This window comes from Ornithorhynchus anatinus, chromosome 16, assembly GCF_004115215.2.
Source record: "Ornithorhynchus anatinus isolate Pmale09 chromosome 16, mOrnAna1.pri.v4, whole genome shotgun sequence".
In the NCBI taxonomy this organism is placed as follows: Eukaryota; Metazoa; Chordata; class Mammalia; order Monotremata; family Ornithorhynchidae; genus Ornithorhynchus; species Ornithorhynchus anatinus.
The window spans coordinates 29756046-29778007 of NC_041743.1; the positions used below are offsets into that span (position 1 = coordinate 29756046).

Below are 21962 nucleotides of genomic sequence, written 5' to 3' on the forward strand. Positions count from 1 at the left end.
ATCGATTTTCCCCCACTAGACTGTAAGCTAACTGTAGGCAGGGAATGTGTCTGTTTTTCATTACATTGTACTCTCCCAAGAGCTCGGTACAGTGCTCTGCACAGAGTAAGAGCTCAATAAATACAACTGAAGGAAGAAATGAATTCCTTATGTCGACTCTTGCTCAGGCTCATCTGCTATTAGATGACAGATTCCACAGAAAATCAGAGATGTCTTAAGAAAGTGAGATAGGGAAGATGAAAATGGAGGAAAAATGTTCCCAGAGGAATGGCCAGACCATTGGTATACTCAGACTGAATCCAATAGCACCTAGCAGGTTCCTCACCCTGCAAGGCTATTTACCCTTATTTATTAAGTCTCGGATGTACAAACACATTTTCAATTAAGTTAATAAAAGACACAATCCGGCTCCTTTCCTGTGCTGGTTTTCCCACTACTCATTCCCCAAAAGGACCTGTCACCTCCACCACTTTCTGAATACTCCTAGATCATTGCACGAGTTATGAGAGTACCTACTTGTTCAAAGGATTTCAGGCCTCCTTCTCTGCCAGCTTTCAGCAGGTCATTTAAGATAGCTTTCTTCACAACCTAAGAAATCCAAATAAGGGAGGTTTATTTCAGAACAGGGCTTGAGTTGCAGCAGCAGGACAATAAATAGCAGAGAGACATCAAGAGCCTGTTTATTCCCTCAATCTTATCCATCTGGTTTGGGGAAGAGAGGGGAATAAAGAATTGAGGAGAGGGGGAAAAAATTGAGGGTCCACTAGAACTCCATCAACTGTTCTAAAGGGCTGACCATCTTGCCAAAACTTCCCCTCTAGGTCTGAAGAAAGAACAGTATTCAGTGAAGCATTACTGTTACTCACTGAATTCTGGCAGAGCTGTTCCATGGAGCCTTTGACCCCTAGTTTTGCTGCAAATCCGGGGAACACATCTGCGTCGGGCACGACCACACCCACCAAGGTTGACTGCATGGAAAGAAATAATGAATGTCAGAGCCGCTTCAAAAGGTAACAAGCTGTGTTTGACTAGTTCATTCTGGTCCCACGTAGATTTTTTTGGATGTTATCATAATAATAATAATAATTATGGCACTTAAGTGCTTACTGTGTGCCAAGCACTGGTCTAAGTGTGGCGCAGATACATGTTAATCAGGTCCCTGTCCCACATGGGGCCCACATTCATAATCCCCATTTTACAGATGAGGCAACTGGGTCCCAGAGAAGTTAAGCATCTCACCCAAGGTAACACAGCAGAAATGTGGCAGAGGTGGAATTAGAACCCAGGTCCTCTTGACTCCCAGGCCCGTCCTCTATCCACTAAGCCATGCTGCTTCTCCTGACATCTGAATGTTATCCTATGGGGATATCTACATGGGGTAAGTCCACCAGCTAGTTGCTCAGTTCTTGTTTTCCCCCTACCACGCAGAGTAAAGGATGATATTAATGCACCTGAGATTCTACCTATGCATGCAGAGAAGCATCATGGCAAAGTGAAAAGAGCACGGGCCTGGGAGCCAGAAGAGCTGGGTTTTAATCCTGACTCTGTCACTCGCCTGTCGCATAACCTTGGGCAAGTCATTTCACTTCCTCTGTACCTTAATTTCCTCATCTGTAAAATGGGAATTAAAATATCCACTCTCCCTCCTACTTAGTCTGTGAGCCCCAGGTGGGACAGGAATGATGCCTGGACTGATTAGCCTAGGGGGAGATACAGGCTAAACAATGTCTTGCATATAGTAAATGCTTCAAAAAATGCCCCAATTATTATTCCATGGGTATGTCTGAAGTGACTGATAAGTGCCTGCAACTCACTGTTTGCACGCAAGGGTAGATCCTTGCTACGCTGGTCAGTTTATCCCTGCCTCTCGGCAACCTGATCCCCACATAACCTTACCTCAAGGAGAGCAACCCCTCTAGCAACTGCTGCCCATCAGACTGATAATAAAAAGTGTGGCATTTGTTAGGCGCTTTCTACGTGCCAAGCATTGTACTGAGCAGTGAGCTGAATTCAAGTTAATGTTGGTATTTGTTAAGAGCTTACTATGTGCAAAGCACTGTTCTAAGCACCGGGGGGATACAAGGTGATTGGGTTGTCCCACGTGGGGCTCACAGTTTTAATCCCCATTTTACAGATGAGGTAACTGAGGCACAGAGAAGTTAAGTGACTTGTCCAAAGTCACACAGCGTGGAATCAGGATTAGAACCCATGACCTCTGACTCCCAAGCCCGGGCTCTTTCCACTGAGCCACGCTGCTTCTCGGTTTGGACACAGTTCCTGTCCTCCATGGGGTTCATTGTCTCAATCCCCATTTTACAGATGAGGTAACCGAGGCACAGAGAAGTAACTTGTCCAAGGTCACAAAGCAGACATGTGGCGGAGCAAGAATAGAACCCATGACCTTCTGACTCCCAGGCCTGTGCTCTATCCCCTAAACCATGCTGCTCTGTCTACTGCCCTGATCACCCAACAGCTCACTGCTCTAGCACACTGTTGGAGACTGGGCCACATCAGGTTTTTAAAATCATTAATTCGGCCCTCCCGTCTCACTTGTGGTCCCTTCAATTCACTCTTTGGTCGCTCCATGGTAATCTTGCTGCCACCCCACCTCTTTGCACATGAGAGCAAGCCCGCTCTGTACTCAAGAACTTACCCGTAAGCTCTCCCCGTGTACAAAGACTTGTGCCACTGGACCGCTCCTGATGTACACATTTTCTATTTTCTCCGGGGCGATGTACTCGCCCTGAGCCAGCTTAAAAATGTTCTTCTTTCGGTCAATGATCTTCAGGGTTCCATTCTGCAGCAATATAAGTGGGAGGATTTTCAGTTACATACACGGACAGGTCTTCACTCCCCACTGACGGCTTTTCACTTGTTGAATTTTTCCACTCTTTGGATGTACCATCGCCAAATACATAGGATACCTGGGAAGGCTAGATCAACGGGCACTGTTATTTTTGAGGGGATAGCCAAAAAATCGACTGCATCTTAGCTATGATGGAAAAAGCTTAACATTAAGATTAAAAGAGGAAGGTGTTTCACAAAAAGAGTCAATTGTGCAAGTGACAGGCTCATTTAAAAAAGAACTGCATTGCAACCCTGACTTTCGTTAACTGGTATTGCCACACTTCCAGCTCTCTTCAAATAAATAAGTAGGGCAGAGCATCAGGTTTGAGTCGCTTTGCTCAAGTCAAGTAACTGCCGGTGTTTCTCTGGATGGCTCTCTTCAATTATCCCTCTAATTAACACTATGGACAGAATTGAGTGGTTCTTTCCACCTGTTCTCTGTAGTCCAAAAAATCAACCATGATGTGGACATGCACTTGCTTGCTGTGGCAGGAATTTTGCTACTGAGGGGTCAATTTTAGCCTGTACTTGCCCGAACTAATTGGTTCTCCTCAGGGGATTGCTTAGTGCTTTGAAATTAGGAGCGATACTCACCCAAACGCTTAGTATATTGCTTTGCACACAGCAAGTGCTCAATAAATATGACCGAATGAAGGAGTGAGCCACTAGGAAGAGAGAAGCATTGCAGTAATGGCTTTCCATGGGTATTACTAGTCTTTAATTGTCTGTTTCTAGGACCTGATTGAATTTAACTTTGAACACTCTGCTCAACCTTACTCGAATACTTATCTCTTGACTGTATAGAGAAGTCAGGATTGAATAGTTCTTACATTTGCCTTCACTGTATAAACACTAAATTTCCCTCACATTGGGCCCCAAAAGACACTTTAACCAAGAGGAGCCCAAGATACCCACAGGCAACCATCTCCCAATGTCTCCAGTGTGAAGCCAGCCATCAGAATCTAGAGCTTCTGCAGTCTTCTCAGGATCCTTCAGGTAGCCTTTAAAGACGTTGGTGCCTTTAATACAGATCTGGATGCAAGATGACACAAGTTAGAAATTCCCCACCAATTTATTCTTCCTTTTCCCCCCTGCTCCATCGCCAACTTTTCCTCATTTCCCACTCCCTCCTGCGTCGCTCTGACTTGTTCCCTTTGCTCTACCCCACTCCCAGCCCCATACTTACGTACATATCTGTAATTTTATTTATTTGTATTGATGTTTGTCTCCCCCACTCTAGACTGTAAGCCCGTTGTGGGCAGGTAATGTGACCATTAATTGTTGTATTGTACCCTCCCAGACACTTAGTACAGTGCTCTGCACACACAGTAAGCGCTCGATTTATACGATTGATTGAATGAATGAACTTACTTCGCCTTCACCATTGACTGAAAAGTAGTTCATGTCTACCACGTCTACAAGCTTCACATCATTGCAACCAAGAGGAGCCCCAACGTGCCCTGAAATAGACCAGAAACATTATCTGTTCCACTATCTGGAAGGAGATGAAGTTGGGAGATTATTTGCTTCCTTTCATAGTGCAGACCAGGCTGTCCGGATACGATCTATCATTAACGCAGGCTATGCCATTAAAAGCAGCATGAACTAGTGAAAAGGGCACAGACCCTGGGAGTCAGAGGACCTGGGTTCTAATCCTGGCTCTGCCAACTGCCTGCTGTGTGACCTCGGGCAAATCTCTTAACTTCTCTGTGCTTCAACTGTAAATTGGAAATTAAATACCAGTCCTCTCTCTCTCCTACTTAGACTGTTAACTCTAAGTTGGACTGTCCAATCTGATTAAATTCTATCTACCCTAGCATTTAAAAAGGTGATTGACACATAGGAAGTGCTTCAACTCCATTAAATAAAAAAACTGGGCAGGGGGAAAAATTATAAATGGAGCAATGTGAAATAAGCAGCTCTTCAACCCTAACTCTAGTGTGTAATACAACTGCACATTTCCTGTGGATTGTGTCTTTCTTATTCATCTCCCTTTGCCCTGATGGCAAAAGACTGTACAAATCCCACCTCCTTAGTGTATTGCTGTCCGCTGGGTCAGTGGTTAATATCTTCTGGTCAGATGGCTGGGCTCTTAAGCAGAAATAGCCTATCATTCAACCCATGGAAGAATGAAAACATTGTTCCGGGTGGGTTTACTACAGTTACCCACTCCTTCCCAGAGGAAGAGGGTCAAGCCTGGGCCTCCACCACACAGATAGCGGAGAGGTGGTGACACCGGCGGCTACGGAGGCCTGCATTCGGCACATCCCCAGCCCGACTGCCTCCGGTACCCATACATCTGTGCCTCCTTACAGGCCTGCGAGACTGCCCCGTATAAGCTCCCCTGGGGCTTGTCTGCATGGTGACCTCAAAGGAACCGTCCTTTGAGAACACTAGGGTCCACATGCACTGCTTTAAAAGAGACCAATACCCAGGATCCACTTTTAACCTTCCTGGGAACTTGCCATGGCTCGTTACCCACAAGGGCAAGACAGGCACGAGCTGAACTAGAACATCGATATCCCATGGCTACTGTTGCTCAGTGCTAGGAGACGTCGTCTACCACCTCCTCCCGGCCCAACCTTCTGCTCTTTACACCAATCAAGAAGTTGAGCAACTACTGTGCAGAACACCCAACTGAGGTGTTGGAGAGTACAATCAGTGGTCTTCTCACTTAACCATGAGAAAGGCCCTGTACTAAGTCCTTCGGAAAGTATAGTACAACAGAGTTAGTAGATGGGATCCCTGCCCACAAGGAGCTTACAGCCTAGAAGAGTACAGGGCACAGGCCTGGAGTCAGAAGGACCTGGGTTCTAATCCTGGCCGGGCCACTTGTTTACTGTGTGATCTTGGGTAAGTCACTTCACTTCTCTGGGCCTCAGTTACCTCATCTGTAAAATAGGAATGAAGACAGAGAGATCTTTTGGAGACATGGACTGCATGCAACCTGATTACTTTGTATCTACCCCTGAGCTTAGAACAGTGCCTGGCACATAGTAAGCTCCTAACAAATACCATTTAAAAAAAAAAAAGATTAAGAGATATGGTCTCTGCATTCAAGGAGTTTACAATCTCCAAGATGAAACCCACCTCATCCCTGCTGCTCTTTCATGAGACACACAAATCCAGAAGTGATCAGAGAAGGACTGAGAAGAAGAAAACACTGAGAAAACTCCATTCTGGCCCTCCCCATTCACACAGACGATCTTCTTGTCCAATAAGTGGAAAAGAAGAGACAGTGGGAATGCTGGCAGCAGCTGTGGTCGATCGTGTGTTTGGCACCCTCCTGGAACAATAATGCCAAGAACCCTACATCCCTTGAGGGAAGAGGGAGGCAGTGTGGTCTAGTAGAAGACCACAGCACTGGGAGTTGGGAGACCTGAGTTCCAGACCTAGCTCTGCCACTCACCTAATGTGTGAATTGAGTAAGTCACTTAACCACTCTGCGCTTCAGTTTCCACATCTATAAACTGGGGACAAGATACCTGTTCTCTCTCCTTCTTGGACTATAAACCCCATGTGGACTATGCCCAATCTGATTATCTTGGTCCTGCCCCAGTGCTCGGCACAAAGTAAGCACTTATTAAATGCCATCATTATCATTTAGAGGGGCCATACCTGTTGTCCAGTCCCCAGGTGATGAGAAAGTGCAACCAGCTGTGCATTCAGTCTGACCATAAGCTTCAAATACCTGGAAAAAGCACAGAGGACTTTCACATTTGCAGATTCCAGAGCCGGTTCTTACAGGAAATGTGGGCTTCCTAAATTATCTTATGACATTCTGAGCAGGAGCAGAAGTCTCTCAGGACTAACATCGCACTTCAAAACCAAAAGAGTACGTTAGAAGTTCCTCATGGATAAATAAGCTGAATATTTGATTTTTTCTGTTAGCCACCAAGAGGCCCAAGGTTTCCTCCATTGCCCCGATAAAACATTAATTGCTAATCTTCTGTTCCCCTTAAATGTTTCGCATTGGAGAAAGGGAGAGAGAAGGAAAGCTGCTCCATCCCTTCCATTTTTCCTCCCCAAGAAATGGCCAGTACAGTTCTCTCAACAGTCCCCCTGAGGGAGGCGAGAGGATCTAGGAAGCTAAGTGGTTTTAGTAGGGTGAACTTACCGGGCAGCCCAATGCTGCTCTGAGGAACACCAAGACAGGCGAGGATATCGGCGCGGCTCCTGTTACCATTATGCGGACATTCCCACCCAAGGTTTCCTATGAGAGGGAAAGACAGGCTAATTGGGTGGGGATTTCAAAGCTGTAGGGCACAATGGTTAGGACCAAGACTCGATATTTATTTCTGGCCTGGACATTTTCTTGCAGATGCAGGTGAACAGAGCTTACTCAAACACTCAGTCCTGGGAAGGGGGAAGCAGCTCACTCTTCCCTTCACCTTATTCCTCCCTCACAGTGAGGCGGGGATCTGAACTACTTAGAGACCCATTTCTGCCTCTGTGTGTATCCCCCAGCATGCTCTGCACACAGTGCCACTCAAAACAGTAGTGGATTCAATTCCTCATCTCCTTTAAACACGACTCACACACACACACAACTTCACGGCAGGTCGATCCAGAATGAAGCGAACTAAGCATGTGATGCAGTTGACACGGGTGCCAAGAAGGAACATTTCACAGAAATGCCCCTTTGCATTCACTCTCATATTCACAGGACTAGATTATTTCAATTGCTCCTGGTCATCCTGCCTTTAGCCCCTCCTATTCATCAGCAAGAATCTTCTTTTAACGTTTATCTGGTCATGTCTCTTTCCCTCCTCAAAAGCTTCCAATGGCACCTTGTTTCCACACACATCAACCTGAAACTCTTTGCACGGCCCTCAGGGTTCTTCATCAACCAATTCCCCCTTAACCATTCTTGTCACCCTAGTTAATGCTATCTACTGCTGCCAAGTAAGTCTGCAGTTCCTTGCACTCATAACCTTGCCCCCTCCTATGTCTCTCCCTGATCCCTAACCCCACCCCGTGTCTGTCCCTTTGGGTTGTGCCAGAATAGACTTCACAGTACAACTGGCACTTCCTGAAATCTTGTATACTTAGCATTATCTGAGGCCCACCGAGGGCAGATACAAAAACAAGTTCAAGGCATACCTGGATTTTGTTAAAGATGAGCTTGTCCCAGATACTGTCACGCCGGAGAATTCCCTGTTTAACTTCACTAAACTTCCTGGAAATGGCCAAGTTCAACAAGAACTTCTTGAGGGGAGTCTTTGCTTCACTTTGAACCTGAAGGAGAATGTGTCCAGTTGGGATAAATCGAAGAAAAACTGGTAAAACCCCAAACCCCCAGGGGAAGTAGTGTTACCAAAAAAAAAAAAAAACCAAGGAACAGGGCTTGATAGGAACTAAATAGGGGCCAATCAGCTTTACCCCAAAAGACACTAGGGGAAAAAGTACATAACCAACAAGTGAGGAGAATTTAGCAGAGGTCCAGGGACTCTCATTCTTCTTTCTTATAGTACTCAACTTTGCTCAAGGACAGAGAGGAGGGAGAAGGTGGAGGAAAAGGAATGGGGGTGGGGTGAGAAACGGACTCTGTCCTATCCAAGGGACACGCCTCGGGCTATGAAACCTTGACTTCACTCAAGAAGGAAATTGTACCTTATCATAGACTCTGTTGAGTAGTCTAGGCACCACTGGAAAGACTGTTGGCTTCAGAGCTTTCATATCTTCTGTGAGGAGTCGAATATCACCTTGGAAAAACCCTACCTTTGCCCCACAGCAGTATACAACCGTCTAGACAAAGAAAGAGGAAGCAAGCTTTTAATCCTCCCTGTGCTGTATGCCAAAAGGACTACAGTCACCAAGTATGTGGCACGAGAGCTTGGAAAAAATTAGGACCTGCCTTATCCACAAGGCATCCATTTTTCTGAATGGAGAGGACAGAAGAGCAGATGGGAATGCCCAACGCTTGCCTGGATAAGAGGCCACATCTGGTTTACAACATCTGTCTGAATAGTTGGGAAGAACTGAGGGTTGGTAACTTCTTTCCCCAATTCCCTCAAAGGTTAGAGATAAGTACTGCAAGGACTGAAATTAGCAGAAGATGGACAACATTGGGTTACCACTAGGAAAACTGTACACTGAGCTGTTCCCTAATAACTAACTCTTCTAAAAACTAATTGTGAAATCCCAAGCCTCCAATGAATACTATATGGAGGAGGATTCCAGGATTATTTAGTAGTAGTAACTAAAGCGGGACCATTTAGGCTTCTCACCTTCAAGGCCCAGATGCATACCTCCAAACCATCTCGACCTAAAACATCTCTTTGATTCTCTCAAATAGTTGGGTCCGAGGGCCCAGCAATCCTTTCTACTCCTTTCTCAGTCACAGTTGTGAATTCCCTACTCTAATTTCACTCCTTGTCTCCTCAGGGTCCCCGGGGAAGTGGGAGATGCCAGCCAGCTAAACCTATAAGAAAGGCAAATCTGTTGCAGTTAGGACTGTGATTCATAGACAGGGGTCCATGGGCTAGGGACCTCCCCAACTTACCTGCACAACTCTCTCAAACATATGAGCCAGAGGAAGGTAGGAAATTGAAACATCATTAGGCGAGGGTATAAATGTGTTCTAGAAATGAAGGAGAAAAATATAAGCATTTTGCACTTCTATAAATATCTTTCTACTCCATTGCTTCCTCCTACCTGTAATTTAAATCTAACATCTATCTATCCCATTAGAAGTTTTCCCCTTTAGAAGGTGGGTATCTTGTCTACCAATTCTATTGTATTCTCCCAAGCCCTTAATAAATGCTTTGCACATAGTATGTGCCCAAATGCTATTGATTGATTAAATTGCAATGAATTTTGCCTACCCTATTTCCCACCCAAAGTTACTTGTCTTTCAGTTTACTAATTCCTTCCACCCTCAGGTCTGCAGCAATCATGCTTCCAATGGCACCAAAGAATTGTAATCTAGAGAAATAGTCTGTGAGAGGTACTTTCCAAGCACTTAGTACAGTGCTCTCTGCACACAGTAAGCACTCAAATATGATTGAACGAATGAGTTAAAATGTGTCCTATTTATTTAAAATTATTTGACCACAACGTTTTTTTTAAGACAAACTAATTTATTCCAGGCCCTGAGGGTCTGCATTAGGCCCAATTCAACATGAATTCCTCCAGGCTAGCTAGCTAGATGCCAAAGCAAGGGGAAAAAAAAAAACTTCACCTCCCATTTCCACTTCTCACAAGTAATTTAAATAATGTGACTATCTTCAAATTGCCTTCATTTGCCAGCAAGTAGCATTTAAGGAAGGGCCCTGCTGTGCTCAGGTGGATCCAGCGAGAAGGGGCAGAAGAATTTCACTCTGTTCCAGTGCTCAGTTGCTACACTGATGCTCCTCAGAAGGTGTTTTCATTGTTCAGAACATAACTGACCGGCCTTCAGACTCACCTTTCCTGCACTGTACCTGTGCTAAAGGTTCACTCTCTCCCTCCCCCGTGATACCCTTCCCCACTGGGTGATTCTAGCAGAAGGATGTGGTAGGGAGGGAAGGCCTAGACCCTTATCACCACATCTATGGGGACAGGGTTCACGCCGACTCTGTTGGAAATGCAACCACTATGTCACTGACCTCAACGCAGTGGATAAAAGCAGCTGAATTGGCAACGATGTTTTCATGGGTCAGCATGGCACCCTTGGGGTTCCCTAGAAGAACGGAGAGTCAGTGAAGACTAGAAACAAATAATGTCAGCACCAGCAGACCCCAGCTGTTCTTCCTGCCCCAAATTCAGAAGAATCCCACCAAGTATTCTTGTCATTGCCACAGTGGAATGATATCCCTCTCTAATCTAAGCTCCTTGTGGAAGGAATCATTCCTACCAACAGTATTGTATTGTGCTCTCTCAAGCACTAGTACAGTGCTCTGTCCACAGTAAGTGCCCAATAAATATCATTCACTGATTGATGTGAATACAGTCAATAATGGCAGTTTTCAGACATTAGGATTCCATCCAACTAACGGAACTGCATCATTGGTTAGCACAAATAGAATGCTGGATGCAGATTGTCAGTAAATAAAGTACTTCTATTTTCAAGCATAATATTCATTTTTGAAAACGCTTTTGGGCCAACCTGTCGTTCCACTGGTGAAGCAGATAAGACAAAGATCCTTAGGCTTGGGAGGCTGGAAAGAAAAACATAAATGTTGAAGGCTATGGATTTTGAGAATAGAACATTACATTGGTGTTTTAGAAAGCAACTTACCACAGGTTTTTTGAAGTTCTCTTTGCCCAGAAGCTGTGTTAAAAAAAAAAAAGATTTAAAAAAATTACAAGGTTGTTAGGTAAGAGGAACACCATTTTGCCTTTTAAGATGTGTTTACTCGTCTACCCACCATCACCCCCAAATACAAGTTTATGGCAGAGAAAAGCTGCAGCCACCTTTCCTCCCTTCAAAGTGGCATGGTGATGGTGTGTAAAGGTGAAGGAAGGGAACAGGGGAGAAAGATGACAAGGTAGCAGGGATGGAGGTAACATTGTTCCAAGGATCCAAATGAGTAGCTACAGCCCTATCTCCTAATGCTTTTCTTCCCCCTCAACAATTTCGGAATTGCAGAAGGATTTGTGTTTTAACGGACAAATAGATAAGTCTTCCCGCAAATAGATAAGTCTTCCCGCCGACTACTTTACCTCTGCATCAGGCAGGGATAAGAGCTCAATTCCAAGCTTCTTCCCTCTTGCTTTCAGTTCTTCGTCAAAGGGATCCATCAGAATGATCAGTTTCAGTCCAGGGGTCAGTCCTTTCTCAAAGTTCTCTAGCAGGATTGTTGCCTTTTGAGAATTGTCACAGATCACTGTGGCAATATCAGCTGTGGGATAGAACCGGAACTTTTTACTGAAAGGCACATTTCAGCGGCTATCTCGTGAGATTCTTAAGGTTAAGACTCTAATTGGAAGGGGAATTGGTGGAGAGTCTATCTATCTAAAAACCACGTCTGAAGTACAGGGCTAAATTAGCGGGCTGAGACATGGAAGATTCCATAAATAAGACCACCAATTGAAGTAAGCAGCTTTTCCTTTCATTTCAGGGGATGCAGGGGTCTCCTTCGTGAAGATTATGAATAAGGTAGATGATCTGCTTTAAGTACAAAACTGCCTAGAACCATTATGCAAGCATTTCTGATGAAAAATTTGCAGTGAGCTACATAGCTGTTTCCAGAAAAATTGAGTATTTCTTGAACTGAGCCCATTCCATACAATTTTCTAATCATTCACCTTCTCTACAAGTCTTATAGCTAAAATTTTAGGCCTTAGAAACAAACATTCCTGTAAATACTGAACTCCTGGGGATTTCCTGGTAAGTACGTTAGTGTGATACTAGGCAGGTAGTTGCTCTCTTTTTTTTTTTATAGTATTTATTAAGTGCTTACTATGTGCAAGGCATTATTCTCAGTGCTGAGGTAGATACAAGGCAATCAGGTTGGACACTGTCCATGTCCCATGTGGGGCTCATAGTCTTAATTCCCATTTTACAGATGAGGTAACTGAGGCATAGAGAATTTCAGTGATTAGCCCAAGGTCACATGGCAGATAAGTGCAGGAGCCGGGATTAGAACCCAGGTCCTTCTGACTCCCAGGCCCGTGCTCTGTCCATTAGGCCACACTGCTTCGACAAACAGGCTAATGAATTTGTGTTGTGCTCTTGTCTGGGACCTATTCAATATTGCCTAAATAGAATCAAGGCTCTGTGAGATAGTTTTACCTTTGTTAACAATGTAAATGATGGCCTCAGGTCCCAGCGTGTCATACAGGGGAACAGCAACCATTGAGTATGTGTAGCAGGCAAGCTCTGAAATGATCCACTGCACAAAGTAAAGCAACATCATGGTAAGGCAGTGTGGAAGACAAACTCTTTGAAGTTTACCCACAGTTTCGGAACACAATGAAGCAGAGGAATAATAATAATTGCATTTAAGCACTTTCTGTGTGTCAAGTACTATACTAAATCCTGGAGTAGATACAAGATGAACAGGTCAGACATAGTCCCCATCCCACATGGAGCTCACGGTCTAAGCGGGACGGAGAACAGGTTTGCAGTGCCCATTTTACAGATGAGGGAACTGAGATAGAGTCACACAGCAGCCAAGTGGCAGAGCAGAGATTAGAACCCAGGTGCTCTGTATTCCAGGCCCATGCTGTTTCCACCAGTCCACGCTGCTTCTCCTGGATCCTCTCTCAGTGGTGGGTATAGTTTACAAGAGGGCTTATCAATCAATTGCATTTACCAAGTGTAGAGCACTGTATTAGCACTTGGGAGAGTACAAAATAACAGTCTGTAGACATGTTCCCAGCCCACAGAGAGCAGAGTAGCACAGAACTAGGTCAGGACTGGTTAAGTGTGTTCAGGAGTGCTGCATACTGAAAGAAGGACTTCTCTCTCCTCACCGTGAATGCCTTCTGCTTACAGACAGCTATTGGATGGCCCTGTCTTGATTTTAAATTTAAAATCCTCTCTCCAGAGATAAAGGCATTCTCACAGCAATCCTTCTACAAATACTAGAAAATGGTGTTAGTTTTGGGGTTTTGTTTTTTTGCTTAGAAGTTTCATTCTCTTCCTACGTGTTTTATAAAAGTCACAGTTTTTGACTGATGCTGACCCCTAAACAAAGCCCTGCAGATAATCATACCCAGTTTGCTATTCCCTTTCTGTATACTTTGTCCAGACTATCATTCATGAAGCACATAAACACTCTCTACTGTCCCAAGGTTATATGCAAGACTAGTTTCTCTCTGAGGATATTATCTCAGATCACCCTTGTATTTTGACCTACACCAAGTGTAGAATTTATACTTAGCAATGCCAAATTACTTTCCCTGTTCCTCTCTCACTCATTACCTCTGGCCGGTTCTGAGCAAAGATGCCAACAAACTGGTCCGGTGACGGCTTGTAGCCTTTGTGCAAGAGACATGAACCCAAGTATTCCGCTCGATCAGCTACCTACAAAGGGAGAAGTCAAAAGATGTGTTAAGCCATCGCTCCAACAATACCTTTAAGAGGAAAAGCAAACTCCTGTCAGGATCCAATAACACAATGTTTACCTGTTTGTAAGACAGCCATCTGTATGACTGTTTGGGTTTCCTGAATCCCAAGCAGGGTCCATTATCTAAAAATAAAGCAAATGGAAAAAGCAGTTTTAGTTACTTGGACTTTGGTTTGGGGAAAGAAGGGTGTGAGGGAGCAGAATGGATGAAGCCTCTTCGCTTCAGCTTTAGTAGAATGGATTTTACTTCATCCACCATTTCAAAAGATACAGAAAGACTGATGCTATTATTTAGAATCATGAACCTTGATGGACCATTATCTAAAAACAGGTCAATATCTCTCCTGTGATCCTATTCTTTCTTTTGATTCTCACTAGGTTTGATTGCTGAGGCAGAGATGTCATAAAAATTGAAGTTCATTACCTGCCTAGAAACCTCAGAAAAAAAAAAGCCAGAGAAATCCAGGAGCTACTATTCACAGAAACAGTGAAAGCAATGAAAGGAAGAAAGCCAATCAAAAGGCAGCCTATGACTACTAGAAGCGTTACAGGCTGGCAGGTGAACTTTTGATACTTAAATGAAAGAAGGGATGAGGAGAATAACCAATCTTTTTAGCATAGGTGCCTGGGGGAAAAGTCTGAGGAGATCTCACAGTATGTTTGCCTCAGTCCTTCCTTGCTCAACATTCTACAGAAAGATGCATGAAAAAGAAAATGAGTGGCAGAAATAAAGCTGGAGGAGAGGAAAATATATAGATTTAAGCTATCAGGTTTATTTATAAGTTTTTCTGGACAGGAAGTATTATATTCACTTATCTTGTCCTACATGCCACTTTGATCAGAGAAGTAGGAAGCTGAGGTTTGTTGTTTTGTTTTTGAAGCAGAGTTGCTTTTAGTGATGGGAGGATACCAATGCTATTGATGTGTTTAATCTCAGTACTGGAATGATTCTAAAAGGGATATTTAATTTTAGGAGAGAAGATATTTTTTCCTCAATAAGGCATTCTTGAAGGTATCCTTAGAAGGGGCCATTTCTGTAATTATAGCTATTTGCTCAATTGTAAGAATCTTCAGGGAAGGGATTAAGTCTAGTCTGTTATACTGTATTCTCACAAGTGCCTGATACAGTGCTCTGCACTTCTCAGTAAATACCGTCATTTGATTGTAAAATATTTAGAATAGATCATGGATGGAAGGGTGGGGTGGGGGGGGAACCTCTAATAAAAGAAAAAAAGGATAGAGGGGGAAAAAAGGGGTAGAGGGAACAGCTGGCACTCACATGATTAATTTATCGAGCACTGAAAGAGCAATTAGAAAAATGATGACAGAAATAGTGAGGGAAAGTGCCCATTGAGTGATGTTTGCGAAATGAGAGTGTAAATACAGCCTCAGATGTAACACTTCTTTTCTGTCAGTTTTCTTGATTTGTTAATGCAGGGGTTAGAAAGGAACAGGCCAAAGTGGTACAAGAACATGCAAAATAGTGGCATGTTTTGGGCATCAGAGACAAATTAAGTTGATAACGGGAGCTCACCAGACACACGAAGTCCTCTCTGGAAGACCTCATATATCGTTCGGGCATCGTCATAGAAATAGGAGAGAAGTTGTGGTTCTTTTTGTAGGGCTCCTCTCCGGGCACCTCCCTAGATTGAAAGACCTAGTTTAGGCTATGCAAACACAGAAAAATGGATATTCATTTTTCAGGTCCCTCTTTCTTCCCACAGCACACCATTCTGAACCTTTAACTTCCTCCTGAAATCCACAGTGCCCCACCACTGCCCTTCTGCCTGCTCTTTGACTCTATCCCCTCTTAGCCCATTGCGTCTCACCTCTCAGACTGTGAGCCCCATGTGGGACAGAGATCATCCAACTGGATTACCTTGTATCTACCCCAGCACTTGGCACATAGTACGCGCTTAATACCGTAATCATCTTTTAAAAACACTTGATCCCACAGCAGTCTTCAACCTCTCTCATATGGCTCCTTCCCCTCTGCTTTTAACACACACTCAAGTTACCCTTATACTAAAGAAAAAAATAATAATCCCTGAATCTTTCAGCCTCCTTATCTCCCTCTTCATTTCCCTGCCTGAACTCCTTGATATGGTTGTATAGATTTTCTGTCCTTAACTCCTTTTTCCCAAATCTCTTAACCCAGCGCTTAGTACAATGTCTGACAGAGTAAGCACTTAAATACCATTATTAACGTATTACACTGTGGTTTCACCCTCTTCATTCCCAATCCACACTCTCCAAAGTCCCCACAGACCTTTTCACTGGTAAATTAAGTGGGCTCTACTCTTGTCTTCACCTCTTTGACCTCTTGGTCAGCTTCTCCTGAGAACACTTTCTAATTGTAGTTTCGCCAGCCCGGTACTTTCTAGTTCTAGTCCTACTTTTCCAAGCACTCCTTCTCTGTTTCCTTTGCTGGCTCCTAATCTACCTATCACCCTTTTACCATTAGTGTCCCATCAGGCTCTGTACTGGGTCCCTCGATCTTCGACCTTCTCCCTCTACACCCATTCTTTTGGGAGTCTCATCTCTTCACATCTCTATGGGGGTGACTCGCAAAATCTACATGTCATGTGTTTCTGTTGTGCTTCCAGGCACTAAAAACACAGCCCTCGTTGGTGTTCAATAAACACCATTACTCGGACTCTCCCTGCCTCCTCTCTCCATCCTTAAAACCTCAATATCGTATGGTTTAGGTTTACTGAAACTTTGTTTACCTCCCACCTGGCAAAAGGGGACTGATTCACCAAATTATCAAGATAGTTTTCAAACTCTTTTGGGTAAATTGCCACCCTTTCCTGTCTTCCTCCCTTCCCCATCCCCTCAGCCCCCAGAACAGTTTATTCCAAATGGCAGCCCCGGAAAAGTGTTCCGTTTGAGAGCTCAAAGTACCTTCTCCCAACTCCCTCCCCTGGAGACACCCGTGAACACATTTAAGTTAACCTAGCAACCTGACTTTTATGGTATGCCAGAGTCACTTAGACCCTGTTATTCATTCCAAACCGTCTGTGAGTGTCCCTTTCCTTTAGAAGGAAACTTGAACCCTTCCCGATAACAATTATTTGGCTGTTTTGAAAAGCTAATAACCTTTGGCCTCAGAACTGCCATCCCAAAGTGAGTTCTTAGTTTTGCAAATTAGTACTGCTCCATTGCCAGACCCAGCTGGGGCCTAGTCAAAAGCCACAGCAGAATTACCTGAATTCCTACTGACTGCTTGTTCAGGTCAACAGGAGGCACGACGCCTTTGGGTTTGTTAATCAGCCACAGGAAAACCGTAGCTCCCAATGTCAGGAGACCAATCAGGGCCGGAGTGGGAAGTGGAGAAAACAAGAAGTTGAAGATAAAAATCATCTTCGTGGAGCTGCAGCAGGAAATTCAGACCTAAACAAAGAAATGAAAAGAGTTGGAGGAAACAGTCATTTGCTTCCTTACATCTCCAGCAGAGAGAAAATTCTGGATTGGACCGTTCAGGGGCCAAACTCTCTTCCTAACTGTTTACTATAAAAAAAAAAGTTGGAGGGCACTTCCTACCTCTTGCTAGTATCTCCACAAGGGATCAAAAGGAAACAGACAAGTTAATCATTTTCCAGCCAATTTGGAGAGGAAGGCTTTTGTGTGGCTCTCAAGGGGAGTGGCCAGTTAGAAGCAGCTAACCAACTTGGTGTTAACAGCAAAGGGCACGTGCAAGAGGGAAAGCAAGGAGGGAGATTAAACAGCAGATTTAAGGCTCATAACTTCCTTCCTGAGATTTTAAAATATACCACAGCCAAAAGAAGTCACTGAAGAGCAGGAGGGCTCACCTGACAGTTAGGAAATCAGGTTTAAATGGTATGGTTTACATAATGAATGAATAATGAAAAACTTGTAGTACCGCCAAGTGAACTGACCTGCCCTTCCGGGTCTTCTCCCAGTTTATGAATGTGCTTACTCTGCCTACCAAGAGCTAAGTGCCCTATGCATTTCATGCACCGCAGGGTTGTCTATTCCAGACATGCTATTAATGCAGGGAGGCTTTAAATAGATAATGGTCCAGATAACCTCTTGAAATCCCTTCCATGCCACACAACATTGAAAAATGAGACAGAGCTGAAGGACTGAAGGTTTTCTCCATGCAGTGCATTTGCTGGGAACATACAAATACTTCATATGAGAGATAAGACATTGCTGTCCATTTTTGGGTCACATTGTACTGGTCACATATACCCTATGAGGGCAGTTTGCTAAACTACAGCTTAGAGGCAAGCAGGAGGCTAAATCTCTAGACTGTGAACTCACGAAGGGCAGGGAATGTGCCTGTTTACTGTTACATTGGACTCTCCCAAGCACTTAGTATAGTACGGTGCTCTACACACAGAAAGCGCTCAATAAATATGATTGAGCGAAAGAATTATATCAAAGATCTGCTTGGTTGGAGAAATAAGCTTTGGGAAACCAATTTGACTTTCATGATTAACGATAATAATAATAGTGACATTTGTTAATCTCTTACTGTGTGCCAGGCAAAGTTGGATACAAGCAAATTGGGTTGGACACAGTCACGGTCCCTTAGTTTTGATACATAGTAGCTTCTGGGGTACTTTTCAGTTTTCTCCTTTAAGAGTACTTCACCCACCTAAGAAAAGTTATAGCCAGAAGGGGAGAATGGGGAATTTTTCAGAACTCTTCAGAAGGTAGTTTGAAGACTGAAATTGTGATCTGACTTTACCATTAACTTGTCACCTGACCAAGATAGAGAGGGTACTTCCCATTTACAGAGGACAAGGGATGATTAGATGTATTACTGAAACTCACAACCAAGTGACAAGAGTATGTTTAGTAAAATGCACAGCACTCTAAATTACATGAGAAAACTACTACAGCACCATAATCTTGCAACAAGTAATGGTATTGGCCTAGTTTTTAGGATACTTTCCAATAAAGTTTTTTTTTTTTTGCCAAAAAGCTGAATATTAGCTTCCTGCATCGTTATCATGAGCATTACAACATCATAAGGTACTCTGAGATTGAATGAAGAAGTAGAAGCAAAAGTCACTTGCAAAATTTGAGATTGCACTTTTGTTTGAATTTAGGTAGTTTGCTCATTTGATTGATTTCCTAGGATAAGGCCAGCTGTCCTTTATCATTATTATTGCATTTAAGTGCTTACTATGTGCAGGTCACTGCACTAAGCGCTGGGATGGTTACAAGCAAATCGGGTTGGATACAGTCCTTATCCTGCATAGGGCTCATAGTCTTATTCCCCATTTTACAGATATGGTAACTGCTGCCCAGAGAAGTGACATGTCCAAGATCACACAGCAGACAAGTGGCAGAGCTGAGATTAGAACCCATGATCATCTGACTCCCAGACCCATGCTCTATCCACTATTCCAGGCTGCTTCCCTTAGGAAACAGTTGGTCATTGGTTTCATGTGCTTATTCGTTAAGCTTCCAACTTGAGTACTAAAATGCTTTGATGATTTAACCAATTCCATAGAATGTCATACATCCTTGGGGAAGGGAGGGGAAAATAATGACAGCATATAAGGAACATGCTCTCCAACTCTGCTGTATTGTATCTCCCAAGCGGTTAGTACAGTGTTCGGCACACAGTAAGCACTCAATAAATATGACTGATTGATATCGTTCTGAGGCTAGGAGGTAGGATCACCAGATTCAGTCCTATCCTTTTGCCATTCATTGTTGGGAAAGCATGGGGACGGGCAGAGTGCGGAGGAATGAATAATAATAATGTTGGCATTTGTTAAGTGTTTACTATGTGCAGAGCACTGTTCTAAGCGCTGGGGTAGACACAGGGGAATCAGGTTGTCCCACATGGGGCTCACAGTCTTAATCCCCATTTTACAGATGAGGGAACTGAGGCACAGAGAAGTTAAGTGACTTGCCCAAAGTCACACAGCTTACAAGTGGCAGAGCCAGGATTCGAACCCATGATCTGACTCCAAAGCCCGTGCTCTTTCTACTGAGCCACGCTGCTTCTCTATGAATGGAATGGATGGATGGATGGATGGAAAGCTCTGCATAGGTGTCACACACAACACTCAAGTGACAGTCCCGGTCAATCGGATTTAGAAAAGCCCACCTTTACCATTAACAAATATTTCATTGAACGCCTACAGGGTGCGCAGCACTAGGCTACAGAATCTTGGCACTGACTTGCCCCTCAAGGAACTTGCAAATCAAGAGGGGAGGGAAACAATCAACATTATAAAGCACTCAAGTTACAAGAAAGTTGATGCAATGAGCTCCTTAAATGGAGGCTTCCATGACAATGGTAAAGACTTGCCCTGGAATGGAGAGAAGAGGAACAGAGCTAGGGGTCACCCTTAAAATTTAACTGGGTTTGCAATTTTTGAAGGACAGCAGGATTGTTATTTTTGTTTTGAGCAGTGCTGTCTTATTAGTTTCTACAAAATAATGAGATTTGAATTTTAATTTAAAAAGCAAAAGATCTTGGTCCCTGTTGTCTGGCAAGTGTTATGTGCTCATTCAGGTCTAATTGGTTTTCCAATTTTCTTACAAGTTCAAACTCATCCACAGGTGACAGTGGCTAATTAAGGAGACCGGAGTGACCAAGTTCCTATAACAAGTTCTCCTCAGCAACAGAAATCTTCTAGAAAAAGTCCTCTGCATGGCTTTCCAAACTCAGTAATACTTCAGAGAGTAGGGAAGTTTTTATAATCGCTACTTAATATAGGCTTGGAGGGAAAGGGGTGGGTGGATGACACTTTTTGACATTTGATTTTCTCTCCATTATTTTGCATTTGTAGCTAAACAAAAAAAGGAGTGTTCGAGTGCAAAGTAAGAAGCAGTAAGAAGTAGCAAGGCCTAGTGGAAAGTCGAAGTGAGACTTTGGTTCAAATCCCAGCTCCACCACTCACCTGCTGAATGACCTTGGACAAGTCACTTAACAGCTCTATGCCTCAGTTTGCTCATCTGCAAAAGGGGGATTCAATACTTGTTCTCCTTCCCCCCCTCAATTATGAGCCCCTTATAGATCAGGGACTGTCCGATCGGATTGTACTGTACCTAATCCAGCTCTCAGCACAGTGTTTGGCACATAGTAAGCATCTAATACCACAGGTATTCTTATTAAAATGAAATTGATGGTTCAATTAGCAACATCCCACCAGACGGAGACAGCCTAGACAGACTGACACATAGCTTGCCCTAGGCTGGAGAATAATTAGCTCTCTGGAAAGAGTAATAGACAAATGTGGGAAGAATTATCCTTCAATGAAAACTCTCCCTGCATAAGATCCAGCTTCAACTCACAGCATTCATGAGTGCTTACAGTGTGCAGAGCACTGGACTAAGCACTTGGGAGAGTACGACAATAAACAGACACGTTCCCTGCCCACAACAAGCTCGCAGTCTTGAGGGTGGATGTAATCACATTCTATCAGACCCTCTTCACTCCCTCCCCTCCATCTGTCAGCAGAGAAGCAGCGGGGCATAGTGGAAACAGCACAGTTCTGGGAGTCAGAGGACACGGGTCCTAATCTCAGTTTTGCCATTTGTTTGCACATGGTTGGTACTTAAATACTACCATCATTATTATTCTTTCTTCCTTCCTTCCCACCTCCATTTCCTCCCTGCATTCTACCTTAAATTGGACAGAGACAGCAGAAAAAGCATCCCAAGCTGTGCTTTAGCAGGATTTGAACGATAGGACTTTTAGTCTCTTAGGAGTCTCCAAGGGTTTTAGATCGTGAGGTTAAATTTCATCTAGTATTTGGAATAAAAAGCTAAGTAGTTGCTGTCTTGTATGGTAGCCTGTCCTGAGATCCTAACAAGTGTTTTTTCGCATCTGGAAGAAAAAGTTTTATTGTTGCATTTTGTTTGTATTCCAGTTCCTGCAAAAATTTTGTGTAAAGATGGAGAGAGGGGTAGCTATCTAGAGGAGAGGATGGTTCCTTCTCCAACCAGTGTTATATTTTCTCAGGAGTCAGAAAGTCATGGGCTCTATTCCCAGCTCCACCTCTTGTCTGTTGTGTGACCTTGGGCAAGTCACCTGCATTCTCTGAGCCTCAGTTACCTCCTTGTAAAATGGGGATTGAAACTGGCCTCACATAGGAGAGGGACTGTGTCCAACCCAATTTGCTT

The 21962-nt window shown here is 43.7% G+C and overlaps 1 protein-coding gene across 2 annotated transcripts in view; it reads right to left on the reverse strand.

Moving 5' to 3' along the window:
- The window catches only part of ACSL5 (acyl-CoA synthetase long chain family member 5), a 32899-nt gene that overhangs the window by 1859 nt on the left and 9078 nt on the right, over nt 1-21962 (reverse strand). For both annotated transcript variants that reach the window (XM_001513194.5, XM_029081194.2), the window contains exons 2-20: nt 17052-17237; nt 15379-15487; nt 13903-13967; nt 13700-13801; nt 12566-12665; nt 11494-11672; nt 11069-11101; nt 10937-10988; nt 10437-10510; nt 9353-9430; nt 8461-8595; nt 7951-8085; nt 6965-7060; nt 6466-6538; nt 4219-4307; nt 3763-3879; nt 2654-2797; nt 867-968; nt 517-588 (exon numbers count right to left, since the gene is read on the reverse strand). In XM_001513194.5, the coding sequence (XP_001513244.1) occupies nt 517-588; nt 867-968; nt 2654-2797; nt 3763-3879; nt 4219-4307; nt 6466-6538; nt 6965-7060; nt 7951-8085; nt 8461-8595; nt 9353-9430; nt 10437-10510; nt 10937-10988; nt 11069-11101; nt 11494-11672; nt 12566-12665; nt 13700-13801; nt 13903-13967; nt 15379-15487; nt 17052-17207 (1911 nt within the window). In that variant the 5' untranslated portion in view covers nt 17208-17237. The remainder of the gene's footprint in view (nt 1-516; nt 589-866; nt 969-2653; nt 2798-3762; nt 3880-4218; nt 4308-6465; nt 6539-6964; nt 7061-7950; nt 8086-8460; nt 8596-9352; nt 9431-10436; nt 10511-10936; nt 10989-11068; nt 11102-11493; nt 11673-12565; nt 12666-13699; nt 13802-13902; nt 13968-15378; nt 15488-17051; nt 17238-21962) is intronic.